General features: G+C 43.6%; 1 protein-coding gene across 2 annotated transcripts in view; it reads right to left on the bottom strand.

Annotated features, from left to right (window-relative positions):
* SUGCT (succinyl-CoA:glutarate-CoA transferase) overlaps positions 1-26,211 on the bottom strand; it is a 1,130,146-nt gene that overhangs the window by 715,996 nt on the left and 387,939 nt on the right. For both annotated transcript variants that reach the window (XM_089681088.1, XM_089681087.1), the window contains exon 11: positions 16,964-17,061. In XM_089681088.1, coding sequence (XP_089537214.1) covers positions 16,964-17,061 — 98 coding nt within the window. The remainder of the gene's footprint in view (positions 1-16,963; positions 17,062-26,211) is intronic.

The raw sequence follows: 26,211 nt of genomic DNA, 5'->3' as shown, positions 1-26,211 counted from the left end.
ACTACACAAACATTAGATGTTGCCATGGTTTAATTGCACAGAACATGTAAACATTCACAGTGCAGGGAGGAAAAAGTATGTGAGGCCCTAGCTTAATGACTTCTCCCAGAGCTAATTGGAGCCAGGAGTGAGCCAACCTTGACTCCAATCAGTGTGATGATATTGGATGTGTTGCTGATAGCTGTCCTGCCCTTAAAAAACACACACCTGTTTTGGGTTTACTGGTTTCAAGAAGCACTGTCTGATGTGAACCATGCCTCGCAGAAAAGAGCTCTCAGAAGACCTACGATCAAGAATTGTTGACTTGCATGAAGCTGGAAAGGGTTACAAAAGTATCTCCAAAAGCCTTGATGTTCCTGTGTCCACGGTAAGACAGACTGTCTACAAATGGAGAAAGTTTAGTACTGTTGCTACTCTCCCTAGGCGGGGTCGTCCTGTAAAAATGACTGCAAGAGCACAGCGCAGAATGCTGCATGAGGTAAAGAAGAAGCACCTGGATGTTCCACAGCACTGAATTCCAGAGTTTATCAAGACATTTTGCAGGAAAACGTACGACCATCTGTCCGCCAACTGGAGCTCCGCAGAGGATGGGTGATGGAACAGGACAATGACCCAAAGCATACAAGTCATTCAACAAAACAATGGCTGCAACAGCACAGAATACACCTTCTGGAGTGGCCCAGTCAGAGTCCTGACCTCAACCCCATTGAAATGCTGTGGCATGACCTTAAGAGAGCGATTCACACCAGACATCCCAAGAATATTGCTACACTGAAACAGTTTTGTGAAGAGGAGTGGTCCAAAATGACTCCAGATCGTTGCGCAGGTCTGATCTGCAACTACAGGAAACGTTTGGTTGAGGTTATTGCTGCCAAAGGAGGGTCAACCAGTTATTAAGTCCAAAGGTTCACATACTTTTTCCTCCCTGCACTGTGAATGTTTACATGTTCTGTGCAATTAAACCATGGCAACATCTAATGTTTGTGTAGTATTATGTTCAGCAGACTGTGTTCTTCTATTGTTGTGACTTAGATGACGTTCAGAGCACATTTTATGCCCAATTCATGCAAAACTCCACGGAATCCCAAGGGGTTCACATACTTTTTCTTGCAAATATATGTGAGATAGGGTTCTTAGAGCATAAGCACCTTTGAGGGCAGGTCTGATGTAATTGTTCAATATGTAAAGCGCAGTGTAAAATGTTACCACTATATAAATACCTGTAATGAATAAACAGTACATTTCAGCACCATGATCTGGGGTGTTTACAGGAGATATACCCCCCCCCCACACAAACACACATACTTCCTATTTTTACCAAGACAGGAATTGAGCGGGCAAGTTTTTAAGAAGGACACAGCCAGCATTCAAGCAGATGTAAACTTTAAATGAATGGCATTTAGGGGGATATTTCTAGCAGAGAGCAGATGACACTATCCATCCCTATATTACTCTACACCGCAGCCTGCATTTTACGGCCTATTCATAAAACATGGGCCATGGTCTGCAGCCTATAATGTCCAACAGATTTCTCTCTGCCTAATATTGGCAGAGAGAACTCTAGGATTGGAGGAGAAGCCGACAGGTCACAAGAACCAACTTGTATTTCTTCTTTTTTTTTCATACATTTGGAATCTCCCAAAGGAAGCATGCTGCACATTTGTAAAGCACACCACAGATGTGCTTTAAAAATGTGCAAGTGAGGTTTTTTTTGTTTTTTTTTTAAAGTGGTACAGGCGCAATAAGACCATACTGCTGCCTGGGGCCCTTAGTCTGTTGAGGTACTGTATCAGAAACTATCACTATTTTTTTCATCTTTTGTTGAATTTCAGTGTTTCTGATATCCTGTATCCTCTTTGAAGCTACTAACCGTGTTCTGGTTACTGCATGGCATTTGTCAGGGGGGTTCTTGAGTAATACGTCTTTTATTGCAGGTAATCAAGCACAGACTGATTAGCTGCTTCCCCAACTACAGCACCCAATGAATGACAACTGTAGATCCAGAAACACTCAAGGCTATGTGCTTCCAGCATCATATGCAGTAGAGGACACTAGGGAATAAATGCTCACTGAGTTCCTTCTGCTTACCATCCTGAACATATTAGTTTGAAGCAGCAAGAGAGCCCAGGGACCATAAAGGAGAGGGGCCAGTGTGGCGGGGGGGTAGGGTTGTGAGCACACCACAACTAATGTGATTGGTAGCCTAAACAGCCATCCAGATTATTTTTACATTAAGGTTGGCTGAAGAAAAGAGAAACAAGCTGTCAGGGACCATCGCGACGCATGGGTCTGCACATGCATAGGTGTCTGTCAAGACATGCAGGCAGCAGGGCACTAGGACCAAGGCGCACCCGTTGCCTATGACGGTGCTGGGCAGGCACTAGGACCTAGGCTGCGCCTGTCAGGTGCAGGGTGGGCTACTTAAGCCAGCCCTGCACAGACACAAGTTGCCATATGGTCTGATCTTATTCCTGTGTTCCTGTATTCTGTTGCTAAAGTCTTGCCTGGACTCGACCTCTGCTGACTTCTCCTGCTCTGACTCCTGGCTAAGTTTGACCTCTCTTTGGATATCCCTACCTGATCTGAACTACTGGTACCGACCCCGGCGAGTGACCTGACTATTCTTCTGCCTGCTGCCTTGTACTACGCTGACCTCTCTGTTACCTCTCTGTTACCGACCTGGCCCGTCTGACCACACTCATCCGTCCGTCCATCCATCCGGCACGGATCCAGCCATCCCTGCTTCCGCCTTCTGCCTCTTCTTGTCAGGCTCTCCACCTGCACAGGCCCCCGGCAGATTCCTCTACCACAGACGGGTGTACTCAGGGGCTGCGACCTGGTTCCAGTCTGCTCCTAGTCCATCCCCACCATCAGGGGCCCTGGTGAACAAGCAGGCTGGGGCTTAGACTTCACGCTCTGGGGAATCCTGTCCTGTGGGCTGCTAGAGGTACCGCCAGGCGGTTGCTAACACAAACTCATGGTTGCCATTGCAGCCGTGAGCTTGTGTCCATCTCTTCAGGATTCCAAAGAGCTCAAGTTGTTAAACAAAAAAGCAGGAAGGCTTTTTATTGCAGAAGAGACAAACTCTGTCTCTTTTGTAATAAAGCTTTTTTACCTTCCTGCTCACAAACTTGTGTAGAATGTACAATGATCTGTACATATGTAGCCGAGTGACTTGGCATGTCTTTGTGCCGGGATGAAATAACTCCCTTGTGCATTTATGGACGTTATGTCATCCCAGGCTGATCCATCAAGATGGTCAAAGATGCCAAACCTAGGAGAAGACTAGGTAGAGGTCAGCGCCAGCAAGGGAACTTGCAGATTTTTCATTGTCAGAGTGGAGGAGATTACAGCAGACTTCAGTCCAGCTATAATACTAGAAAACCAGAAATATGGAAAATCTAACAAAGATGGAATGAAGGTCTTAAGTCACCTAGGTCGAAGAATATTTAGGGTTAGAGTGGAATATCTTTGTGTTAGAGCGCATTGTGAAAAAGGTCTACTCTCATCATCTGACCTTCATTTGCCATGACTGGAGTTGTTTTTAGCCTACCTCAGCCAATATATAAAAATATGAACTCTAGCCAATTGGGGAAGAAAAGTTTATGCCATTTTATCGAGACAGATTTTTTAAAGTAAAGTCGATTTCTACTCAGTTTTCAAAGCTGTTGTCTAGAGCAGTGCTTCTCAGTCGCTGGGTCCCAGCCTAAATCCTGCTGGACCTTGTCATTACAGCTGTCACAGTGTTTTCTGAGCTGGCTGCTATTGGAAATCAGGAGCGCTACCCTCCCTGAACGGATTTGCAGTTCCGCAGTAGCCAAAATGTAAAAGGGCTCCTGAGTGGCTGGGTGTTGGCCCCAACAGGTGCAAGTCTCTACCCCACTTCTTCTAGGATAGAAAATCAACCCACCTGTGTTTAGCCCTCCACCTCTGCCATATTGTGCCCCCTCTCCTTGCCAAAGGCTTTCCCACAATATCCCTGGCCATTACCCTTTAAGTAAAAAGTCCCCACAAAAGATATAGTTCCCACACTTTACTGGTGTTCTTTAGAAGATGGCATTGACACATCACATAGACATACAATCCAGGGTCGCTTGGCATTACTTTGCCAATCACACATATGGTGGACGTACTGTAGCAGTCATTATGTTAAAGCAGCATATTACTCAACTCTCTTAAGACATCTTCCCTTTAACATAGTCTCTCTCTCTCTCTTTGGGAGCACCACAATGTTGGGACTTCATCTGGATGAAGATCAAGGTCAAGTATCATGCTCTGTTAGCCGAGATTAACAAGGCTCCTTGTATAGTATACCAATCTCTCCTTTCAAGTCCCACTCCATAGCTCTACCCAGCTGTGTACACTCCCTGACGTTACTCTCCTGATTCCAGAGTCATTAGTACTCACTCAGGGGGCTCTGACTTATCATTAGGCTTTAGGTACCCAGCTCACAACTCTCCTCTAGTTGTTCCAGAAACAGGACTGCTGATTCTGCTCCTATTGAACTCTGTGCACTTCTCCTTGGACTTTTGCCCTGAGCAGGGCCTTGACTGTGTTACCTACATCTGCATACGTGTGAGGTAATTGGCTCCCATTCCCCATCTGCAATTAGGCTGCTTTCAACCTGGCTTTTATATGGACACCAACTACACCCATTAGATTACTAAGTAGGGACTTCTCTAAAAGGGGAGCCATCACTTGAGTATAACTTTCCCCTTTACCATGATATAATGAATACAGAGCCATCTAATGGCCAGCCTATTAACTGTACCTGCTCAACAGCAGATGTCTTTGTGACTGGAGTGTGTGGCTTAGCTGTGCACTCTCAGCTTCTCCCTGGCTGGCCAGTATGTGCCACATAAGAAGCTGCAGTGGGTAAGGGAACATCCAGCCAAGTGGTCACTGACAAAGTATGGATGCAACATCATGTGGCTTACAGCTTGTTGAGATCAACAGAGAGGGCACTGAGGGAACTCATGCCTTATGGGTAGGCGTACATGCTAACCATCCTAAGTTTGGCAGGACTTTCCCGAGATTCAAACCAAATCCCAGTATCCTGCAAATCTGGGCTGAATCCTGGAGTCCAGTGCCAGAATAAGTTCCGGCACCTGCACTTGGTGCCACTAAGCAGCCTGGCAGGTGTTTGCTAGTGCAGGCACCTGCTCGGCATCACATGCAGGGTGCCTGGAGTCTCAGACACCAAGAGGTTCCTGTGGCAGCCAGCATTCCTCCATAGGAGAGATGTTGATTGCTTGTAACATTTATAACTAAGCCATCAGAAGCCTCCTCTAGGCTCCTCCTCAGCACTGGGCATTTGGGGCATGGAAAAAGATTTATGCTGAAGAGGATTGGGGGGTGGATTTGTTACCAGATGAGGGGTTTGTACTAGGAGAGGGATTAGAGGGATAGGATACTGGAATGGGAGGATCTGTTATGCTGGGAAGGAAGACTGAGGAGGAAAATAATTTATTCAGGGAGGGGAACGGGGGAAAGAAAGATTTGTGCAAAGGTGGGGGAATTTTCACTCTTCTGACCCTTACACTGTTCATTCCACACCCCTAACACCTGCACTCGTTTTGTTTTGTACTCCCAACTCCTACTGTGCATTACACACTCCTGTTACATACTCCTGATCTTTAGACACATTTCATTACACACCCTGGACCCCTGCACTCTGTTATGTATTCCTAAATCTGACACTGACTGCATCACTCTGTGCAATACATACTGCTGACCCTTGCATTCTCTGCAATGTACACGCCTGATCCCTTACAGACAAATTCATCCAGTGTGTCGATGGAATCCAGTGACCAAAGATCTACATCTTGCATCCCCCCTGCAATGCAGATCCCGAAAAAACCTCCATACATACGGTCCAGTCCCCCGAATACAAGCTCTGAGGGTGAACAAAGGCTGCCTATTAATTCTACACCATTTGGATGCAGACAGCAGGCAAAGCTGGAATGCAAATTCATCCTGGTACAGAAACCTACTGTTCTTGACATGCCTATGTTACTGTAACAGAGATTTGTACATACAAGTAATGTGCTGGGGGACACTATACAGTTTATCAGGGTTAATGGCCACTGAAAAATTACAACTTTATTATTGTGACCATTACTGTTGCTAAATTCGACCTCCATATAAGTACACAGACAAGAAAAACTTGTTTTCACACAACAGGCGAGGATTGTAACAAGTATCTCTATAATCGAGAGATAAAGTGTTTGCCAATAGAGATGTCAGTGTGGCTAAGTGATACCCCCAATTTACATTTGTGAGAAACTGTTGTTTATATATTTTCTATCTCCCTGAAGAAGAAATGTACAGCTTGTTATATGAGAGAACAATGTATGCAAGTCCCTGGGATGGCTGATTTGAATAAGAGACTGAAAAACTGAGTTGGTGTACAATGCGAAGACATGTAAAGATCATCTCTATTTCATGATCTATGGGTGGTTCATGTTGGCCAAACAGGCTTATATTTGCTATCATGTTTTGTAAGTGCTAAAGAGTTTTAAGTGGGTCAGGTTTCTTGACACCAAATTGTCCCATGAGATCTGGGTGGACTCTCAGAGTTGACTTCAATTAAAAGTGGAGGGGTCCTTTAGGCAGGCCTAGAGGGCACTGGCTATGCATTGTACAGTACAGAAATTTGTTGCCCATTGGCCTCCATGCAGAAACTCCCACAGGATCAATGTAGCAAGGGCACTGCACCATCTGGACAAACAACAAAGCAGGACTCACAGTTCATTCACAGTCACCACCCAGGGTGATGGGGGTGAAATGGTACGCATACTTACAACTCACACTTCAAGGAGCAGAGGGGACTGCTCACCAAGACAAGCAACCAGATCATTTTGTCATATGTGCCCCTCAGTGAGAAAGGGCACTCACAAACCTGCATGCAAGGCAAAGCACTGCACACACTGGCTGAGCTCAGGAGACTAAAGGGATCTATGTTATCTATGTTATCTACAGTTGCAAGAAAAAGTGAACCCCTTGGGATTACGTGGAGTTTTACATGAATTGGGCATAAAATGTGCTCTGAACATGTGCCAGAGATTTCTGTAGGTCTTTAGCTGACACTCTGGGATTCTTCTTTACCTCATGCAGCATTCTGCGCTGTGCTCTTGCAGTCATTTTTACAGGACGACCACGCCTAGGGAGAGTAGCAACAGTGCTAAACTTTCTCCATTTGTAGACAGTCTGTCTTACCGTGGACACATGAACATCAAGGCTTTTGGAGATACTTTTGTAACCCTTTCCAGCTTCATGCAAGTCAACAATTCTTGATCGTAGGTCTTCTGAGAGCTCTTTTCTGCGAGGCATGGTTCACATCAGACAGTGCTTCTTGAAACCAGTAAACCCAAAACAGGTGTCAGCAACACATCCAATATCATCACACTGATTGGAGTCAAGGTTGGCTCACTCCTGGCTCCAATTAGCTCTGGGAGAAGTCATTAAGCTAGGGCCTCACATACTTTTTCCTCCCTGCACTGTGAATGTTTACATGTTATGTGCAATTAAACCATGGCAACATCTAATGTTTGTGTAGTATTATGTTCAGCAGACTGTGTTCTTCTATTGTGACTTAGATGACGTTCAGAGCACATTTTATGCCCAATTCATGCAAAACTCCACGTAATCCCAAGGGGTTCACATACTTTTTCTTGCAACTGTATGTTATTTGTCACCCAGCTCAGCAGACTGAAGAAAAAATAAAAATTCCCTTCAAATGAAAGGAATCTAAAATTGCCAGCAGGTACCTAAGGTCCTACTCAATGAGATGAAAAACTGAGCTTCCTCTAGCACTTGGGGAGTTTGGGCATCGCCCGAAGTCACCCCCAGGCTATGCCTTTGTTTTCTGTCTATATATTGTATATAATCAGTACATTACTGTACTCTACGAGACTTGGAAACAGAGATAATATTCAATAGCATAGTTTATTCAGGTCAACATTTAACAGTGAGCAGTCTGCCTCCTGGTGACAAAGTCTCAGAAACCCCTGACAACTCCCCCCCGTGATGACGTCATAAAGTATATGCCATAAAATACATGTCAGTACCAGTAAAACACAGTACAGCAAAAATAAAAATAAATGCAAGTAAATAGATACCATAAGTAAACACCATATCCAGGAGCGGACTGACCATTTGGAAACTTGGGCACTGCCCAAGGGCCTGGAGTCAGTAGGGGGCCCGATGAGATGCCCGTGGTACCTTTTTCATAGGCTTTTTGAAGTTTGGGCAAGGACACAGGGGCCCCATGATCCCCTATTGCCTGGGGGCCCCATGAGTTGTCAGTCCGCCCCTGACCATATCATAAGGGGCCTTCAAACTTAACAAATCAAGGAGGACAAGGATGAAAAATGGAGGTAGCCCTATGCACACATAGTATGGCTAAGACACAGGCATGAACTCCGATAGAAAGAGGATTTTTTAATTTTTCCTACTGTTTCTGTAAGTGTTACCATTGATACAAACTGATACATTTTTCAAATCACCTAAGACAGATGGATGGATAGATAGATACAGTGGATATAAAACATCTACACAACCGTTAAAATGTCAGGTTTCTGTGATGTAAAAAAAATGAGACAAAGAAATAATTTCAGAACGTTTTCCACCTTTCATGTGTCCTATACTATACAACTCAATTGAAAAACAAACAAATATTTGGGGGGGTGTGAGTAAACATACAAAAAAACAAAATAATGTGGATGCATATGTGTGCACACCCTCTTATAACTGAGGATGTAGCTGTGTTCAGAATTTCCAAGGCATTAGATATACCATGGAACACAGTGAAGACAGTCATCATCAAGTGGAGAAAATATGGCGCAACAGTGACATCACCAACAGTGACATCACCAACAGTGACATTACCAACAGTGACATTACCAAGAACTGGCCATCCCTCAAAAATTGATGAAAAGATGAGAAGAAAACTGGTCTTGGAGACTGCCAAGAGGTCTACATCAACATCAGCCGATTAGGAGGTCCCAGCCATGAATCATTGGCCAGGACCAGCTGACAGACTCCCGTTGTGTACAATCACAGCAGGTGTCAGCGGGAGGGGGGGGGGGCGTGCATGTGCGTGCGCTAAACAAGGAAGCAGGCAGCTTGCCAAAGCATTGCTTTGCCTGCACAGGTTGCCCGTCTGCAGTGCATTGGCGGGTGGTCTGGAAGTGGTTATATTGTGTTTGTGCACACTAAAATTCCTTCTAGTGTATTATTTCCTGAATATATGCCTTTGATAAACAGCTGCAGAAATATCGTACAACGTAAACATTTTAACAACCGTTTTATTCTCCAGGGCCTCTGCTTTTAGAAAATTCACACTGTTTGGGGTTCAAAGTCATTTTCTTGCAAAAAATACTAACTATGATATGTGTGTGAGAAATGTAAAAACTGTCCTGGATGTGAAGTGGTTACACTTCTGAACTTTTTTCATTTATACTTTTCATCTCCAGTATAGTAAGTAACGCTGATCAAACTAGAAAAAGTGTGTTTTTTAGTTTTTCTATGTTTACGAATTATATAACAAATAACTTTGCAAGAAAATATCACCTAAAGAAAGCCCTGTTTGTTCAAAAAAATTTGTTGGGGTCCCTCAGGGCTCCGTCCTCGGGTCCCTTCTCTTCTCCATCTACACCTCCTCCCTTGGCCAACTCATACACTCTCACGGCTTCAACTACCAACTCTATGCCGACGACACACAAATCTATCTCTCAACCCCCCACCTCACCCCCTCGGTCTCCGCCCGAATCACACACCTACTGAGCGACATATCAGACTGGATGTCGCTCCACTTCCTTAAACTGAACCTCTCCAAAACCGAGTTTCTTGTCTTCCCCCCAGCCCGGACACCACCCCCCATTGACTTCTCTGTCACATCCAACAACGCCACCATCAAACCCGCCCCGCAGGCCAGAGTACTTGGTGTCATTCTGGACTCCAACCTATCCTTCCAGCCCCAAGTCCAATCTTTAACAAACTCGTGCAGACTCCACCTCTGCAACATGCAGACTCCACCTCCGCAGCATGCAGACTCCACCTCTGAAGCATGCAGACTCCACCTCCGCAACATTGCCAAAATCCGCACGTTCCTAACCCCAGAAACCACTAAACAGCTCATCCACTCCCTCATCATATCACGACTCGACTACTGCAACTCCCTCCTCACTGGCCTGCCTCGCCGCTGGCTATCCCCGCTTCAGTCCATCCTGAATACGGCATCCAGACTCATTCACCTTTCCAACCGCTCCATCTCCGCCACCCCCCTCTGCCAATCCCTCCACTGGCCTCCATTCAGTGTCCTCCACCCCCCTCTGTCAATCCCTCCACTGGCCTCCACTCAGTGTCCTCCACCCCCCTCTGCCAATCCCTCCACTGGCCTCCACTCAGTGTCCTCCACCCCCCTCTGCCAATCCCTCCACTGGCCTCCATTCAGTGTCCTCCACCCCCCTCTGCCAATCCCTCCACTGGCCTCCACTCAGTGTCCTCCACCCCCCTCTGACAATCCCTCCACTAGCTTCCGATTGCGCAACGGATCAAATTCAAAATCCTAACACTGACGTACAAAGCCGTCCACCATACTGCCCCGAACTACATCACTGACCTAATATCCAAGTACCACCCAACACGCACACTCCGCTCCTCACAAGACCTCCTTCTCTCTAGTTCCCTGGTCTCCTCCTCCCATGCCCGCCTCACGGACTTCTCCAGGGTGTCACCCATCCTCTGGAACTCCCTGCCCCAACCCATCAGATTATCACCTACTCTCCTCTCCTTTAGGCGCACCCTGAAAACCCACCTCTTCAGGGAAGCCTACCCCACCCCCTGCTAACTTGCCGACCTCCTCCACTCTTCCTACCACTCCATCCCCCACAGCTATCTCCTCCTGTACCACCATCCCCTCCCTCCTAGATTGTAAGCTGGAAAGAGCAGGGCCCTCGATCCCCTCATGTTTTGCATTGTATTGGTATTGTTCTGTCACATGTTCTGTCTCCCTTTGTAATGTACAGCGCTGAGCCAACTATTGGCGCTTTATAAAAACTGTATAATAATAATAATAATAATAATATATGTATTACTTCGTAATCTTAAGTAATGACAAAGTTACTGCTGAATCAATCATAGCAAAAAATGTAAAATTGCTCTTGTCCTTAGTGGGGAGTACAGGTGTGAGAGCTGAAGTTAATAATGAGTGAAAAATCAAGTACAATGTACTGGCACATACTATTTTATATTTCTAGTTGTCAGTGATTGATTCTCTCATGAGTAGATACAGATGTAGAAAGTGTTCATGTAACAAAGTTGTGACTCTAACATTAGTTCTTACACATCCAAGCATAACTGTAAGGGCAGTGCTGAATGACACATCTGGAATAATACATAGGTGCTTTGATCATTTTGGCTAAATATAATGAACCACAGAAAGGAAAGTATCAAAAAGTCATAAACACCAAGGGCAAACAAATAAAATATATAATGTGTTCATATAATTATATACACTGATGAAATAAATAGGATTTATTTAAATGTGATTTCCCAACTTTCTTGTGTAGGAATAATCAGGGATCTGGATTCAACGTTATTATCTAGAATCAAACAGTGAGGAAGGTCTGAAAGAGCTCTGCTCTTTACTGTGCAAACCTTGTCACCATTTCAAAGGGATTGTACATTTATGTGTTCATTGATGTAAATATCTCCCCTCCCCTTCTGTAATAAAATTACCAGATGGTGGAATGAGGAATGCATGCTGTCCTCCTGGCTTTCTCCTGCAGAGCTTCTCCATTGTTGGGTGAAAAAAATATAATTTTTTTTATTCTTCATCAAGTGTGGCGAGGATAATGAGCTGACAGACTCAAGTAGGCTACTTACCACTCTTATATCTGTTATATCACTAGGTGTTGCCATCTAAAACACAGCTTTACTGCCACCAATAGCATGTCAATATTTATTTATTTTATTTATTTCAGGTACTTATATAGCGCCGTCCATTTTACGCAGCGTTTTACACATATACAGTGGGGATCGAACATTTGGGCACCCCAGCTAAAAATTTGTATTAATGTGCATAAAGAAGCCAAGGAAAGATGGAAAAATCTCCAAAAGGCATCAAATTACAGATTAGACATTCTTATAATATGTCAACAAAAGTTAGATTTTATTTCCATCATTTACACTTTCAAAATAACAGAAAACAAAAAAATGGCGTCTGCAAAAGTTTGGGCACCCTACAGAATTTATAGCATGCACTGCCCCCTTTGCAAAGCTGAGACCTGCCAGTGTCATGGATTGTTCTCAATCATCGTCTGGGAAGACCAGGTGATGTCAATCTCAAAGGTTTTAAATGCCCAGACTCATCTGACCTTGCCCCAACAATCAGCACCATGGGTTCTTCTAAGCAGTTGTCTAGAAAACTGAAACTGAAAATAGTTGACGATCACAAAGCTGGAGAAGGCTATAAGAAGATAGCAAAGCATTTTCAGATGTCAATATCCTCTGTTCGGAATGTAATTAAGAAATGGCAGTCATCAGGAACAGTGGAAGTTAAAGCAACATCTGGAAGACCAAGAAAAATATCAGACAGAACAGCTCGCAGGATTGTGAGAAAAACAATTCAAAACCCACGTTTGACTGCACGATCCCTCCAGAAAGATCTGGCAGATACTGGAGTTGTGGTACACTATTCCACTATAAAGAGATACTTGTACAAATATGGTCTTCATGGAAGAGTCATCAGAAGAAAACCTCTTCTACATTCTCACCACAAAAATCATCGTTTGAACTTTGCAAATGAACATATAGACAAGCCTGATGCATTTTGGAAACAAGTTCTGTGGACCGATGAGGTTAAAATTGAACTTTTTAGCCGGAATGAGCAAAGGTACGTTTGGAGAAGAAGGGGCACAGAATTTAATGAACAGAACCTCTGTCCAACTGTTAAGCATGGGGTTGGATCAATCATGCTTTGGGGTTGTGTTGCAGCCAGTGGCACAGGGAACATCTCACGAGTAGAAGGAAAAATGGATTCAATAAAATTTCAGCAAATTTTGGATGGTAACTTGATGCCATCTGTGAAAAAGCTGAAGTTAAAGAGAGGATGGCTTCTACAAATGGATAATGATCCTAAACACACCTCGAAATCCACGGGGGATTACATCAAGAGGCGTAAACTGAAGGTTTTGCCATGGCCTTCACAATCTCCTGACCTCAACATCATTGAAAATCTATGGATAGACCTTAAAAGAGCAGTGCGTGACAGACAGCCCAGAAATCTCAAAGAACTGGAAGACTTTTGTAAGGAAGAATGGGCAAAGATACCTCAAACAAGAATTGAAAGACTCTTGGCTGGCTACAAAAAGTGTTTACAAGCTGTGATACTTGCCAAAGGGGGCAGTACAAGATATTAACTCTGCAGGGTGCCCAAACTTTTGCCAAACTTGGCTTCTTTATGCACATTAATACAAATTTTTAGCTGGGGTGCCCGAACTTTCGATCCCCACTGTATATATTATACATTCACATCAGTCCCTAACCCTCAAGGGGCGTACAATCTAAGGTCCCTAACTTACATTCATACATACACATACTAGGGCCAATTTTAGACAGGATCCAATTAACCTACCAGCATGTCTTTGGAGTGTGGGAGGAAACCGGAGTACCCGGAGGAAACCCACGCAGGCACAGGGAGAACATGCAAACTCCAGGCATGTGGTGCCGTGGCTGGGGTTCGAACCAATGACCCTAGTACTGCCAGGCGGAAGTGCTAACCATTTAGCCACTGTGCTGCCAATAAACAAATTAACTTGTAAACGAAGAATAATTATAGATGAATGTAGCCTTATGTCCATTTTACAGCAAATTTTTCAAAGCACAATGAGCAATGTAAATATGGCTATTGGGTGTGGTCAAGAACTGTACATAAATTCCTTTTATTTCAGGATGACCTACTGTGGCTGCCTAAATACAATGGCACTGCTGAATAGTGACTACCTGTGATATGATACAGTCGCTGATTGGCCAGTAATTTCCATGTGGCTCATTTATTTTTTACATCACCTATTATCTCATTGGGAGGTGCTTGCAGGGCCCGCCACAGCTTGGATTTTGGAGGATGCATCAGGAATGGGATGAAATTTGTTCTGTGGGAGAAGGGGACCTCATACATGTAATATGAACAAAGCATATCCCTCTATAGCAGTGGTTCTCAACCTGTGGGTCGTGACCCCTTTGGGGGTCGAACGACCCTTTCACAGGGGTCGCCTAAGACCATCAGAAAACACATATTTCCGATGTGTAAAGAGCAGCTACTGTGTAGAAAGCAGCTACTGTGTAGAAAGCAGCTACTGTGTTGAAAGCAGCTACTGTGTTGAAAGCAGCAGTATTGGAGGTAAAACGACACTCATGAATTATAATTACTGGGTAAATAATTTTATGGTTGGGGGTCACCACAACATGAGGAACTGTATTAAAGGGTCACGGCATTAGGAAGGTTGAGAACCACTGTGCTATAGTGTGTACTTGTCTTAATGAAGTGTCATTTCTGTCTGCTGCTTCATTCCTCTGCTATCAGCATGACAAGTTTTCCTGAAACCAGGAGAAAAATGGTGATCGGAGGAACCTCCAGCAGATTGACAGCCTCAGCTCTGTTCCTGTGAGCTGTATGGTGGAGTGTGTTTCCCCTTTATCCAATCAGCTCTCAGAGCTCTCCTCACTCAGCTCTGCAGAGTGCAATTTCAGCTCTCTACTCCCTATTTTTTGACAGCTCCACACATTTTAGAAATTCAGCACCTTCAATGGATGTAGAGAAGACAGCAGATAGAAAGGTACAACTTATGTAGGAGTATTTGTTTCATCTCTGTGTATCACCTGAGGTAGTCACTTCACTGGGTATAGGTAAGGTTTTATAATCACTTAACAGTAAATGAGCACAACCCCATATGTGAATAAAATTAGAGGCTGCCATTGCTAACATCTGCTTTAAAAAAATGGAAAATTGTATACTTACCTGATGGTAATTTTTCTCTCCAGACTCTTACGCATGACAGCATATGCATATGGGTAGGCTCCGCCCCCCTGCCCAATCCCAGGACCAGCTATACTATATAAATGAGTTACCTCCCACAAGGCGGCATTCTCATAACTATACTCAAAGTGAAGCCCTAGGGAGGTACCTACAGTATATGCATCAGGAAAAGAAAACTACAGTTAGGTCAGTCATGTAAGTATATCATTTTCAGTTTTCCTGGCACAGGCATGACGGCATTTACCACATTCATGTCTTTGATTTGCTTCGCCCAGACCTGAGTGAACTTGTGGAGCCTAACGCCCTAACATGCCTGGATGGAGGAATTCTCTAAAGGGTTTATCCATGCCTGGAATTATCCATTGGTATAATTGTTGTACTTGCCAACTCAAGTTTCTAGCAGGGGCGGACTGACCATTTGGAAACTCGGGCACTGCCCGAGGGCCCAGGGGTCAGTAGGGGGCCCCATGTGATGCCCCTGGTACCTTTTTCATAGGCTTTTTTGAGTTTGGGCAAGGACACAGGGGCCCCATGATCCCCTATTGCCCGGGGGCCCCATGAGTTGTCAGTCCCCCCTGGTTTCCAGCATGAAAATGGTGCTGTTGTCATTTTGTTTAACCTCCCTGGCGGTATGATTCTTTCCAATTTTTTGTGCTGAAAGCGGTACATTTTTTTGCATGGAAATATGTAGTTTTTTATTGTAGGCTGTAATTTTTAGGAATAACTCACTGAAATCTGTCCGAACAAGAGTCTAGTAAACATTCCGGATATGATAAAACTTGAAACACGAAATCATCAATTATAATTTAATAAATAATCATAAAAAATAATAATATAATAATAATAAATTTAATTCAATAAAATAATCAAACCAAAAACACTGAAATTAGAAAAACAGAGGCAAATTCGCACATCGCTGAGCAAAGTTGCAACATTTTTTCAGTGTCTGATGATGAATTTCCCCCATGAATCATTATCACTCAATTCTGCAAGTGGTTCTGATTTACTATCGCTGTTCTCTAGCCGGTCTAAAACCACTTTTGACATAAAGGGACGCTTTTTGGACGCCATGGACTTTTCTAAGTTTCCAGGCAGAACAGTCAAAATGCAGGCAGGGCGCCGGACAAAGCACTCGGGACAAAATGTATGTGAAATGCATTGAAACAGCAATGTTTTACTATGTAATAATAATTTTTTAAAAAATGAAATTTTTTAAAAATCTCAAATTTCCCGCCGGTTCCGGCGCCCGTACATCCTGACGTCACAGGGACCGGAACATGGAAGCCGGATGCCGGCATCGGCCGGAGGAGATGGCCGGGGACGCTGCAGGGGACACATCGCGGGTGCGAAGGACAAGGTAAGTGCTGCAGGGACCCCCGGAGTAACGCCACATGGTAAGCCCGAGTGTAGCTCGGGGTTACCACTCTTGGTATTGAAATTTTACCCCGAGCTACACTCGGGAATACCGCTAAGGAGGTTAAAGAACAGCAAACATACATTTTTACCATACCACAAGATTTGATCATGTATGTAAATATTTACCCTAAAGTATAATGAAACTGAGGGAAAGGAAAACAAACAGTATAAGAAAGCATGGATATAAAATTTTTTATAATTTATCACCTTTATCATTTTGTTAATCAGTATCATATACATTGCTTGTTCATCTTACTGACGAGTTACATGCCAGGTCACAAGATGAGGGTACCATGTTTTCATTTAATTTTTTTTTTTTTTTGGAGGGGGGGATGTGATTCTAATCGGGGAAAACTCCAATTTAAACATCTAACATATTCCACAATCTGTATGTCCACCTTCCATACTATGAAACCTTTTAGTGTGACTTAAAAGTATATACAGAAACATTCTAACGTTTTCATCCAGAGCTGAAACATTTTAGGCTATCCAGGAGATAACACATACCGTGCGGTTAGGATTTCAATGAGACATTTCCGGTACTGGACTCTAAGTCTGTTGGTCTTGAACCTTGGATCATTAATAAGTTCAGGTAAATTCAAGATCTACAAAAAAGTATATATTTTTCAGATGCGGCAATTTTAAATCCTGAATACATTTCTATAAAGGCACATTTAAAATTTCACAACAAATTGCAGAGTTTCAGATCTCAGGTCCATTTTGTGAGGTCATATCAAGCCTGTAATGTGTAAACATTTTGTAGAATCTTGCAGAAATACAGAAACCAGTGAAGCTTTCCAGAGATTTAGGAAAAATTAGTAATTAATAAGCATTGTACAGGACATACATTTCTGGTTCATTTTTATGTGCACACTAACCCCAAAGGCTCTGTTTAGTAAAAGTGATATCCTGCTACTAATTTTTTACTCTATAAATTCTACAACAAAGGTATATAGGACTTAGGTTGTGCCCGTCACCTCCTGGTCTCTCTGTTAAGATTAGGCAGTGACACGTGTTGATGGATATCATTAACCATTTCAATACCGGGCAATTTTCCCCCTTCCTGCCCAGGCCAGTTTTCAGGTTTCAGCGTTCTCACACTTTGAATGACAATTGCGCGGTCATACAACATTGAAACCAAACTAAAATTTTATCATTTTCTTCACACAACTAGAGCTTTCTTTTGGTGGTATTTAATCACCGGCGGGGTTTTTATTTTTTGCTAAATTAACAAAAAAAGAACAAAAATTTTGAAAAAAAAACACGTTTTGTCTTTGTTTCTGTTATAAAAGTTGACAAATAAATAATTGTTCTTCATAAATTTAGGCCAAGATGTATTCTGCTACATGTCTTTGGTGAAAATAACCCAAATTAGGATGTATTATTTAGCTTGTAGGAAAGTTATAGAGTTCACAAACTATGGTATAGATCTGAATATTGATCAATCCTAAAGTACTGACAGCCAATCTAATTTCTTGAGGTCCAAGAATGTCAGAAAAGGACAGATATCCCCCAAATGACCCCTTTTTGCAGAGTAGACAGTCCGACGTACTTCATAAGAGGAATGGCGAGTTTTTTGAAGTTGTATTTTTTTTGTCATAATTGTTCGGAAAATGAAAAAATTAAAAAAATTATTTTCACTATTTTTTTTTACATACTGTCACCAGTGCAGTACAGCGTCATCATATAACTGGCATGGCAGTGATCAGGGACACTGACTGGTGACAGTATGAAAAAACTATATATATATATATTTTTTTTTATTATTATTATTTTTTATTACATTTTTTTTTTTTTTAAGATTTTTTTTCATATTTTACTATGACTAAAGTAGTACAATGTTACCATAGTAACATTGTACTACTTTGGGGAAGTGATCAGTATTTTTTTTTTTTACACAATTTGCTTATAGCAAAGAATTACTTTGCTATAAGCAAGCATTTACCTGAATGACATCGATTCATTCAGGGTTTATTTTTTTTTGTGCTTAGCTGTGATTTGGCCACAGCTAATCACATGACATGTGCATGTGACCTGCTGTGACCATTCACAGCTAGACACTAGTATACAATGGATGGCATGAATGAAGCCTTCCTTTTTATACAACTGTCATGTGACCTGCTGTGATTGGTCACAGCAGGTCACATGGTACCGGCAACAGAAGCCGGTACTCAGATCTGTGTCCGAGGTATACGGCCGGTGACAGATCGCGCCGCTGCACGGCTCTGCAACCGCGCGAACTGCGCATGTGCGGGAGGACGCCAAATGGCATACACCCCGGAAAGGCAATGCATTTTTGCGGCCGCCAATCGGCTATAGGCCGGTGGGCAAATGGTTTACTTCACAATGCGTATCTATAGAGTGCCCCAAAACCAAGCTGTCTGCACTGTGCAAATATTAAAGCTGAAGTTTTTATTAAATATTTTTTTCATACGTATTAGTTTAATCTCATTATCTGCAGGCTGCTGCTCCTGCATTCAATCCTCTCTGCTGTGGCTCCTCAGAGTTTCCAGATAGCATCCTAAGCTGCTGTGAGATTTACTTGCAGCTGCTGCTACAGAGGAAAGAAGCACCGCTTGCCCACCCCTCTTCTTTCTCCACCATTCACAAAACTTAAGCTGTCCATAGACGAAACTAAGTTTGGCCGGTTCAGCAAGAATCGGACAAATTTTAATCCATCTATGGGCAGGTTGGTTGTACTGAAGTCGATCTATAGATTAGCTTCAATGGAATCAGCCTGTCAGCTTTTTTTTTTTTTTGTTTGATCGCGGATTTTTTTCTGCTGCTATAGCTGCCAGCAGCGATCATTGTATTTTGACAGCTGGGAAACCTCCCACTGTCAGAATACAGTAGCACAGCAGGAGGATTGGTGTTGATCGGGGAATCATGCAATTATCTTTCCTTCAAAGAAAATTGCATAATTTATGATCTGCTGAACATACTTCCATAATGCATCAAATTATGTGAATGGGCTATGGAGCAGTTGAATATCAGGATTCCACTACCTATTCATAGATACATACAGGGAGTGTAGTAATACAAGTTCTATGATTAACAAAGAGGGCATAAGGGGGCAGGTGAGAAGCACAAGTTTGCAACATTTCTCTGTAGCAGTTAACTCTCGCAGCACCAGAAAACAACCACTAGGGGCAATATCTGCTGGCTGTGAGGAGGCACAGCAGGGAGAGGTTATAGCAGAAGCCTGCAGGTAATGGGATAAATAGCGCCCCTTTCATTAACAAGGGGGAGCTAGGTAGGTTTTTTTTAGTTAGTGGCTGGACAGCAGCTTAGGCGTGAGTCAGCCATGTCATCTTAGGCTAGGGTTGAGGGCTCTGCAGATCAGTCGCCTGATACCTCTCCCTTGAGACTTCTTCAAGAGACTTGAAAAGTTTCTAGAAGGCAGTGGGTGGGTTGATGAGGGGCTGATCTGCATACTTAAGGGACTTTGGTCAATCCCCAAGAAGGAGGCTTCACATGGGGCCAGGGCAACCCTTAAGTGTAACTGACCCTACTCAGCAGCAGCAGAAGTAAAGGCTGGAGTTTGGAGGGGACTACCTACAGGCAGAGTTGCTGGACAGGAGGATCTCTCAACCTCACTAATCCCTGGGAGAGGACAGACTGGGAAGCAGGGAAGAAGCCAGCCCAGCATAAGGCCTGAAGGCAGCCACCAACCTATGAGCTTACAGGAGAGGACTGAGTGATTAATCCTACACCCCCTGGGCCAGATTAGGGGAGAGGGGATTCCAGTGGGAATCCTGACGAGCTCCTCACCTGGGACTGTTCATTTCTAATTGGCATCCCCTTGGCCAGGGATTCCCTCAGGCAGCTGCATGAAGAGAATTCATCTGCGGTCTGAGATGGTACACCAGAAGGGCTGGAGAGCTCCTCAAGGAGAGACTTTGCGGTTTATGGACTTGTACATATTTGCTAAGAAGTTTGTCCTCAGTTGCGGTTCCCTTGGGCATCCCATTCACCCCTCAACCCCTTCTAAGTTCAATACCCCTTAAGAAAACATAAAACCAAGTTCAAGGACTGTTTACTGTCTCCTGTGTGCAAGGTTTGAAGAAAATGCATGTCACCTGGCTGTGCTAGGACTATAGGGGGACCCAAAATTCGGCAATTCCTAAGGGAGTAGTGCTACATGTGGGAACTCGAACTTTTGGGATCTCCTATGGTACCTGGACAACTGATGCCCCTTGCTACCAACAACCAATACATCAAGAAAAGTGTTGTTTGCTTTTGAAAGTGTCACAAAGTCTGGCAGGAAAAGTGGAGTGCACTGGACTGCAGGAATTGTGACTGTTGTGGTGATTTTAAAGTGCTGCTGCTATTGATGTTGCCCGCTGCAACCATGTCGGGCTCATCTACAAGACTTCCTGCTGCTCTACAGGTGACTAATGAAAGATACTAAATAACAATAAAGGTCAGAGGCTCCAACAATAATTAGTATCGCACAATTTAAACAGTAATTTGCCCAATAACCAAAAAAGCCAACAAAAAGAAAATGTGAATAAAAAATTCACAGAGAAAAGTGGTTACAAAAAGGAGAAGCGATACAGGATTAATCTTGAAAACTATGCTTTATTAGCACAATTGCACATGAAAAATATTCAAGTGAGAGCTGCGATCAACCATCACCTCAATGAAGACATAACACAAAACAACCTAAAACATGGAAGTAAAACAAAAGGACATCATAGCAGGCCTGAAATAATGCTATGCTGCTGGATCAACGACACCCTAGTCTTTTGCATCAGCAGCAGAGGCACGAAGGGGTGCACCACCGTGGTGGGAAATGGACATTCAAAAATGCAAACTGGCTGTATATCAATCACAATAGCACATACATAACATCAATAGATGTGGACATAAGCCCTTTTTAATAGCCAGCGGAGCTGGGCTAGAATAACCATGTAGCAGGGTATAACCAAAAAATGAAAAAAAAAAAATAAAGATATTCCTGTGCAGATATGCCGTTAGTCAACAGAAAGGACACTGTCCTGATGGTAACCAAGGTATCATCATGGTATAGTAAGCATAGTAACAAGGTCCTTCAGGACATAAATCAGCACAGTTATGTTGAATAGTGGCCATAGACTGGTAGTAGGTATGGAAAAAGTGGTGAGCAATGGATGGAAGTCCATAGGGCTGACGCTGGGCAGAGCCCTACTTATGTATACTCCAATATGCTTATGTGATCCACCAGGTATGGATGAGAGTGTCACTCCCTGATGATGAAATGACTATAAAAGTGATCAGGTGATCCTAGTAGTATGACTAGGATGCAATGCCCCAACTCTTTGAAGTGATGCACCATCCCAATCCTGTAGTAAGGAAGTAACAGGGGAAAAGTTAATGGAACTACAGCCAAACGGACATGGATAATAAATCCTGTCAATGATGTGACCTGTGGTGTGAGAAGGATGTCACTCACCATCCTTGCGGTCAAGTACTGCCAATATGACATTCCACCGATATCCGACTACCATGTCTGAAGTCTCGGAGGCAGCCGCCAGCTTCGGGAACTAAAGTGGACAGCTCCACTGACAATAAGTGCTGTGGTGATTAGCAGAAGCCAGGAGCACAATGCTCCGTGTCTGTATCCCGCCATGGGATCAGGTCCGTGGCACCGATGTGCGTAGGCCGCCATGACGTCACGGACGTATGATGTCAACGCGTTTTGCCGATGGGCTGTGCTGGTTTATGTCCTGAAGGACCTTGTTACTATGCTTACTATACCATGATGACACTTAACCAACCTTGGTTACCATCAGGATAGTGTCCTTTCTTTTGACTAACGACATACAGTATTTGCACAGGAATATCTTTATTTTTTTATAATTTTTTTTCATTTTTTGATTATACCGTGCTACATGGTTATTCTAGCCCAGCTCCACTGGCTATTAAGACGGGCTTATATCCACATGATGCAAAAGACTAGTGTGTCATTGATCCAGCAGCTTAGCATTATTTCAGGCCTGCTATGATGTCCTTTTGTTTTACTTATATATTTTAGGTTGTCTTCATTGAGAACAGCAAATCCGCACAATTTCGCACTCTCGGGGACCTGCCCACATTTCTCGGTGTGTTTGAACTATCTCAGGTGTCCCTCCCGGACTGACCCTTTCAGCTCCCGACCCCTGGCCTTCCATTTCCCTCATCTTGGCAGCGCTCCGATCGAAAGAAGAAAAAATGTTCCAGATCCTCCTCCCAGAAGATTCCAGAGGGCTGATTTCCTACCTGCGTAACTTGGGAGGTTTCTCTCCCCTTCTCATTTTTTCTACAGTTTTTCATGCAATCTGTTGGTCATTCTCGTTTGATATGTAAATTATATTTGTGCCTGTTTTCTTTTATACCCTGGGACTGTGGTTGGAGGCTAATTCCTGGGTGCTGCCACCGACGTTTGTTGTGCTGTGCGGGGACGCCTTCAACCATAGGATCAGGGGCTTTGGGTCTTCGTCTTGTTTGATTCATTCACGCCCTGCTCTTGTCTTGCCCTGTTATATTTATTTGTTGGGGGAGGGGGCCTATTTTGTCATGCCTGTTTGAGGGTTCACTAAACACGTTTTGTAGGGGGGGTCATTCTCACAAGGGGTGACCTCCTTTAAGGTAATTGTTTGCCATTGGGAGGCCTGGGTCAGATACATGTGCCTCTGACGACCCCCACCTAGGCCTTCAGTGTACTGCACAGTGCCACACTGTATGTTATTTGGACAGTTCACCTGTCTATTAGTTTCTTCCACTTACTTTCTTCCTTTTTCTGTTTTTCCTCTCTCGGCTTTATATCCTTTTCCCACTAGTTCTTTCTCCCCCCTTCCCCCTCCTCCCCTTTAATTTTTTTTTATCCCCCCCCCTTTTTTTTCTCTTCTCCTTTGGAGGGTTGGGGGGGGCTTGGAGGAGCGCTGTCGGTGACATGCTTTTCCTCTATTTGCTCCACCATGGACAAAAGTGTAGCCAGATGCTCTACCATTTCCATAAACATGGATTGCAGATTTTGCTCCTTCAGGAGACTCATTTTCGCTCTGATGGTGTCCCAGTCCTCCGCAATCATTATTATACTGAGTGGTATCATAGTACTAATCCACAGGCCAGATCTAGGGGGGTGTTAGCGGCCTTTCATCATACCTTTGGCCCGGAGGTCTTGGACTCCCTAATTGATCCAGCTGGTCGCTACCTTTTCCTCAAATTGAAATTCCAAGATTTTGTTTTTACAGTAGTGAACGTTTACGCTCCCAATCAAGATCAGGTTCCATTTCTTGAGCTGGTCCTCTCTAAGCTGTCTGATTTGGGGGTCACCGTTTCATCGTAGGAGGGGACTTCAATGTGGCTCTCTCTCCAGACTTGGACATCTTCGCTGGTAAATCATCCCTCTCCCCATTGGTCTTATTTCAAATTAAGTTGCGTTTGCATGACTTACATTTAGTGGACATTTGACGTATCCAACACCCTTTCGGAACGAGACTATAGTTTTTACTCTGCAGCTCATGTGTCATACAGTCGTATAGACTATTTTTTTGTTTTGCAGTCTTTTCTTGATTGTCCGACTTCATCCTCTCTCGGTCATTTTGTATGGTCGGACCACGCCCCAATCCATCTTCTGATTCAGGAGCGACCATCGTCTTTGCGTCACTTTTCGTGGTGCTTGAACGACACCCTGCTCAAAGATTCTTTGTGTCGCAGAGGTCGTGCAGGCTATTCAACATTTTGCTCTTGATCACACATTAGACACTACTACACTTACTCAATGGGAGACTCTCAAATGTGTCCTTAGAGGGGTTCTTATTAAACATGAGTCTCATTTAAAAAAGGCTCGCACGACGGAGATGCGTTATTATTTTCACTCATTGTGCACCTGGAATCTTCTCACAAACGCACGTTGGACCCGGCGCTTGCAGTGGACTTATCTAACGCTCGTAGAGACTTACTCCAACTTTTAGATTCTTCCTCCCTTGCTGCACGTAACACGTATTACTCCCTAGCTAATAAATGTGGCCAGCACCTGGCGCATTTACTCCACCCCCGTTTGTTTCGTCGTCCAATCCATACTAAGGCGCCCAACAATACTAAACTCTACCATAATAAAGGAATTTCTTCCGCGTGAGAGTTATTATTCTCAAATTTACAATCTGTCCTCAGTGACTCCTCATGCTCCTTCTGTTTTTTCCCTTCCAGTTATGTCACAATACATTACGGAGATGGCATTGCCTGTTCTAGATGCCCAGGATGCATTGGACCTAGAGGAGCCTTTCTCGACTATGGAAGTTCTTGGGGCAATTAAGGCCTTGAAAATGGGTAAGTGCCCGGAACCAAATGGGTTTACCCCACCATTTTACAAAACATTCGCTGCCCAACTGGCCCCAGCTGAGCGGTGCATTCCAAGCAGCCATCTTGAATGTTTGTTGGAGCTGTATCCTGTCATCCTCTGCTGAAATAGGCTGTGAGGTCTCTGAGGTGAGGTTGTGGAAACTTTGGAATATATGCTAGCGGATGGAGGCAATAAACCAATGCTTTTATTCATCCTTTGAAATGTGAGTGGTCTGGCATTTTTATCAGTTCTGCACGGGGTAAATAGCAGTATTACACTATTTTATATTTTTTTCCCTTGCACTGCTGTGGAGTTTGGTGAAAGGAGAAGGCAGGAGCGAGTGGAAGGAGAATCCTATATCTTATATGGTGGAAAGGAGTCCTGGAGGCTATAATGGGGGTTTAGGATCCCAAAAATCCTAAAAGGCGCATTACTCACCATCATCTGGTGAGTGCGGTTGATGTTGGCTTCTCACTGGTGGATGGTGGAAGCACAATCTTTTTGGAGAAAGAGTTTTTTAAATACACTATCTATGTGGGAGAAAGGACTTTTGTTTATTTAATATAATTTTTATATATATATTTTTTGGACACTTTAATATGATTTAATTAATTTATATATATTTTTTCGGGGGACACTTGATTATTATTTAATTTTGATATTGATTTTTACACTGTATGGTAATTGATTTATGTTATTCATTGAGTGAGGGGGTTTTGTTTTGCGCTGCTTATTTATATTTCTTTTACTAATTGGCCCCCCTTCTAGTCCAAGCTTTTAATGTTATTGACGATTTGACTGTGCCTTCAACCGCTTTTCTGTCTGCCAATATTTTGGTTATTCTTAAGCTGGGTAAATACCCCTCTCTCTGTGGTAGCTATCGCCCAATTTCTTTACTCATTCTGGACGCTAAGCTTTTTTGGAAACTTTTGGCGAACCGCGTTTCCCCTTTTCTACCAACCCTGATCCACCACGATCAGGTTGGTTTTATCCCCGGTCACGAATCTAGAGATAATACATCTAAAACAATCCATCTTATATCAAGCAACATGGTTAAAAGGCTTGCCTCCTTTCATTTGACGCTGAGAAGGCGTTTGACCGTGTTGATTGGCGCTTTCTATGTCTCACCCTGGAACAGATAGGTTTGAGTTTGCGGTTCCTCGCTCAGATTATGTCCCTCTATTCTTGTCCTTCGGCATCGGTCCTAGTGAATGGTACGGTCTCTTCACCTTTCATCATATCGAATGGGACTAGACAGGGTTGTCCCCTCTCGCCTCTTCTCTTTGTGTTAATAATAATAATCTAGCGAGAGCCATACAAGCTAATGACTCATTCTTGGGCATCCGCACTCCCTCCGCACATCACAAACTATCCTTATACGCAGATGACCTTCTAGTTTACATCCAACAGCCACTTATTTCACTCCCCAGTCTTTTCCACGAATTCTCAG

Source organism: Staurois parvus, unplaced genomic scaffold, assembly GCF_062004578.1.
Source record: "Staurois parvus isolate SC_StPar_1 unplaced genomic scaffold, SC_StPar_1.0 ptg000259l, whole genome shotgun sequence".
Classification (NCBI taxonomy): domain Eukaryota; kingdom Metazoa; phylum Chordata; class Amphibia; order Anura; family Ranidae; genus Staurois; species Staurois parvus.
Note: the sequence above shows the minus strand (reverse complement) of the source record. Positions and strands in the feature narration are given on the sequence as shown.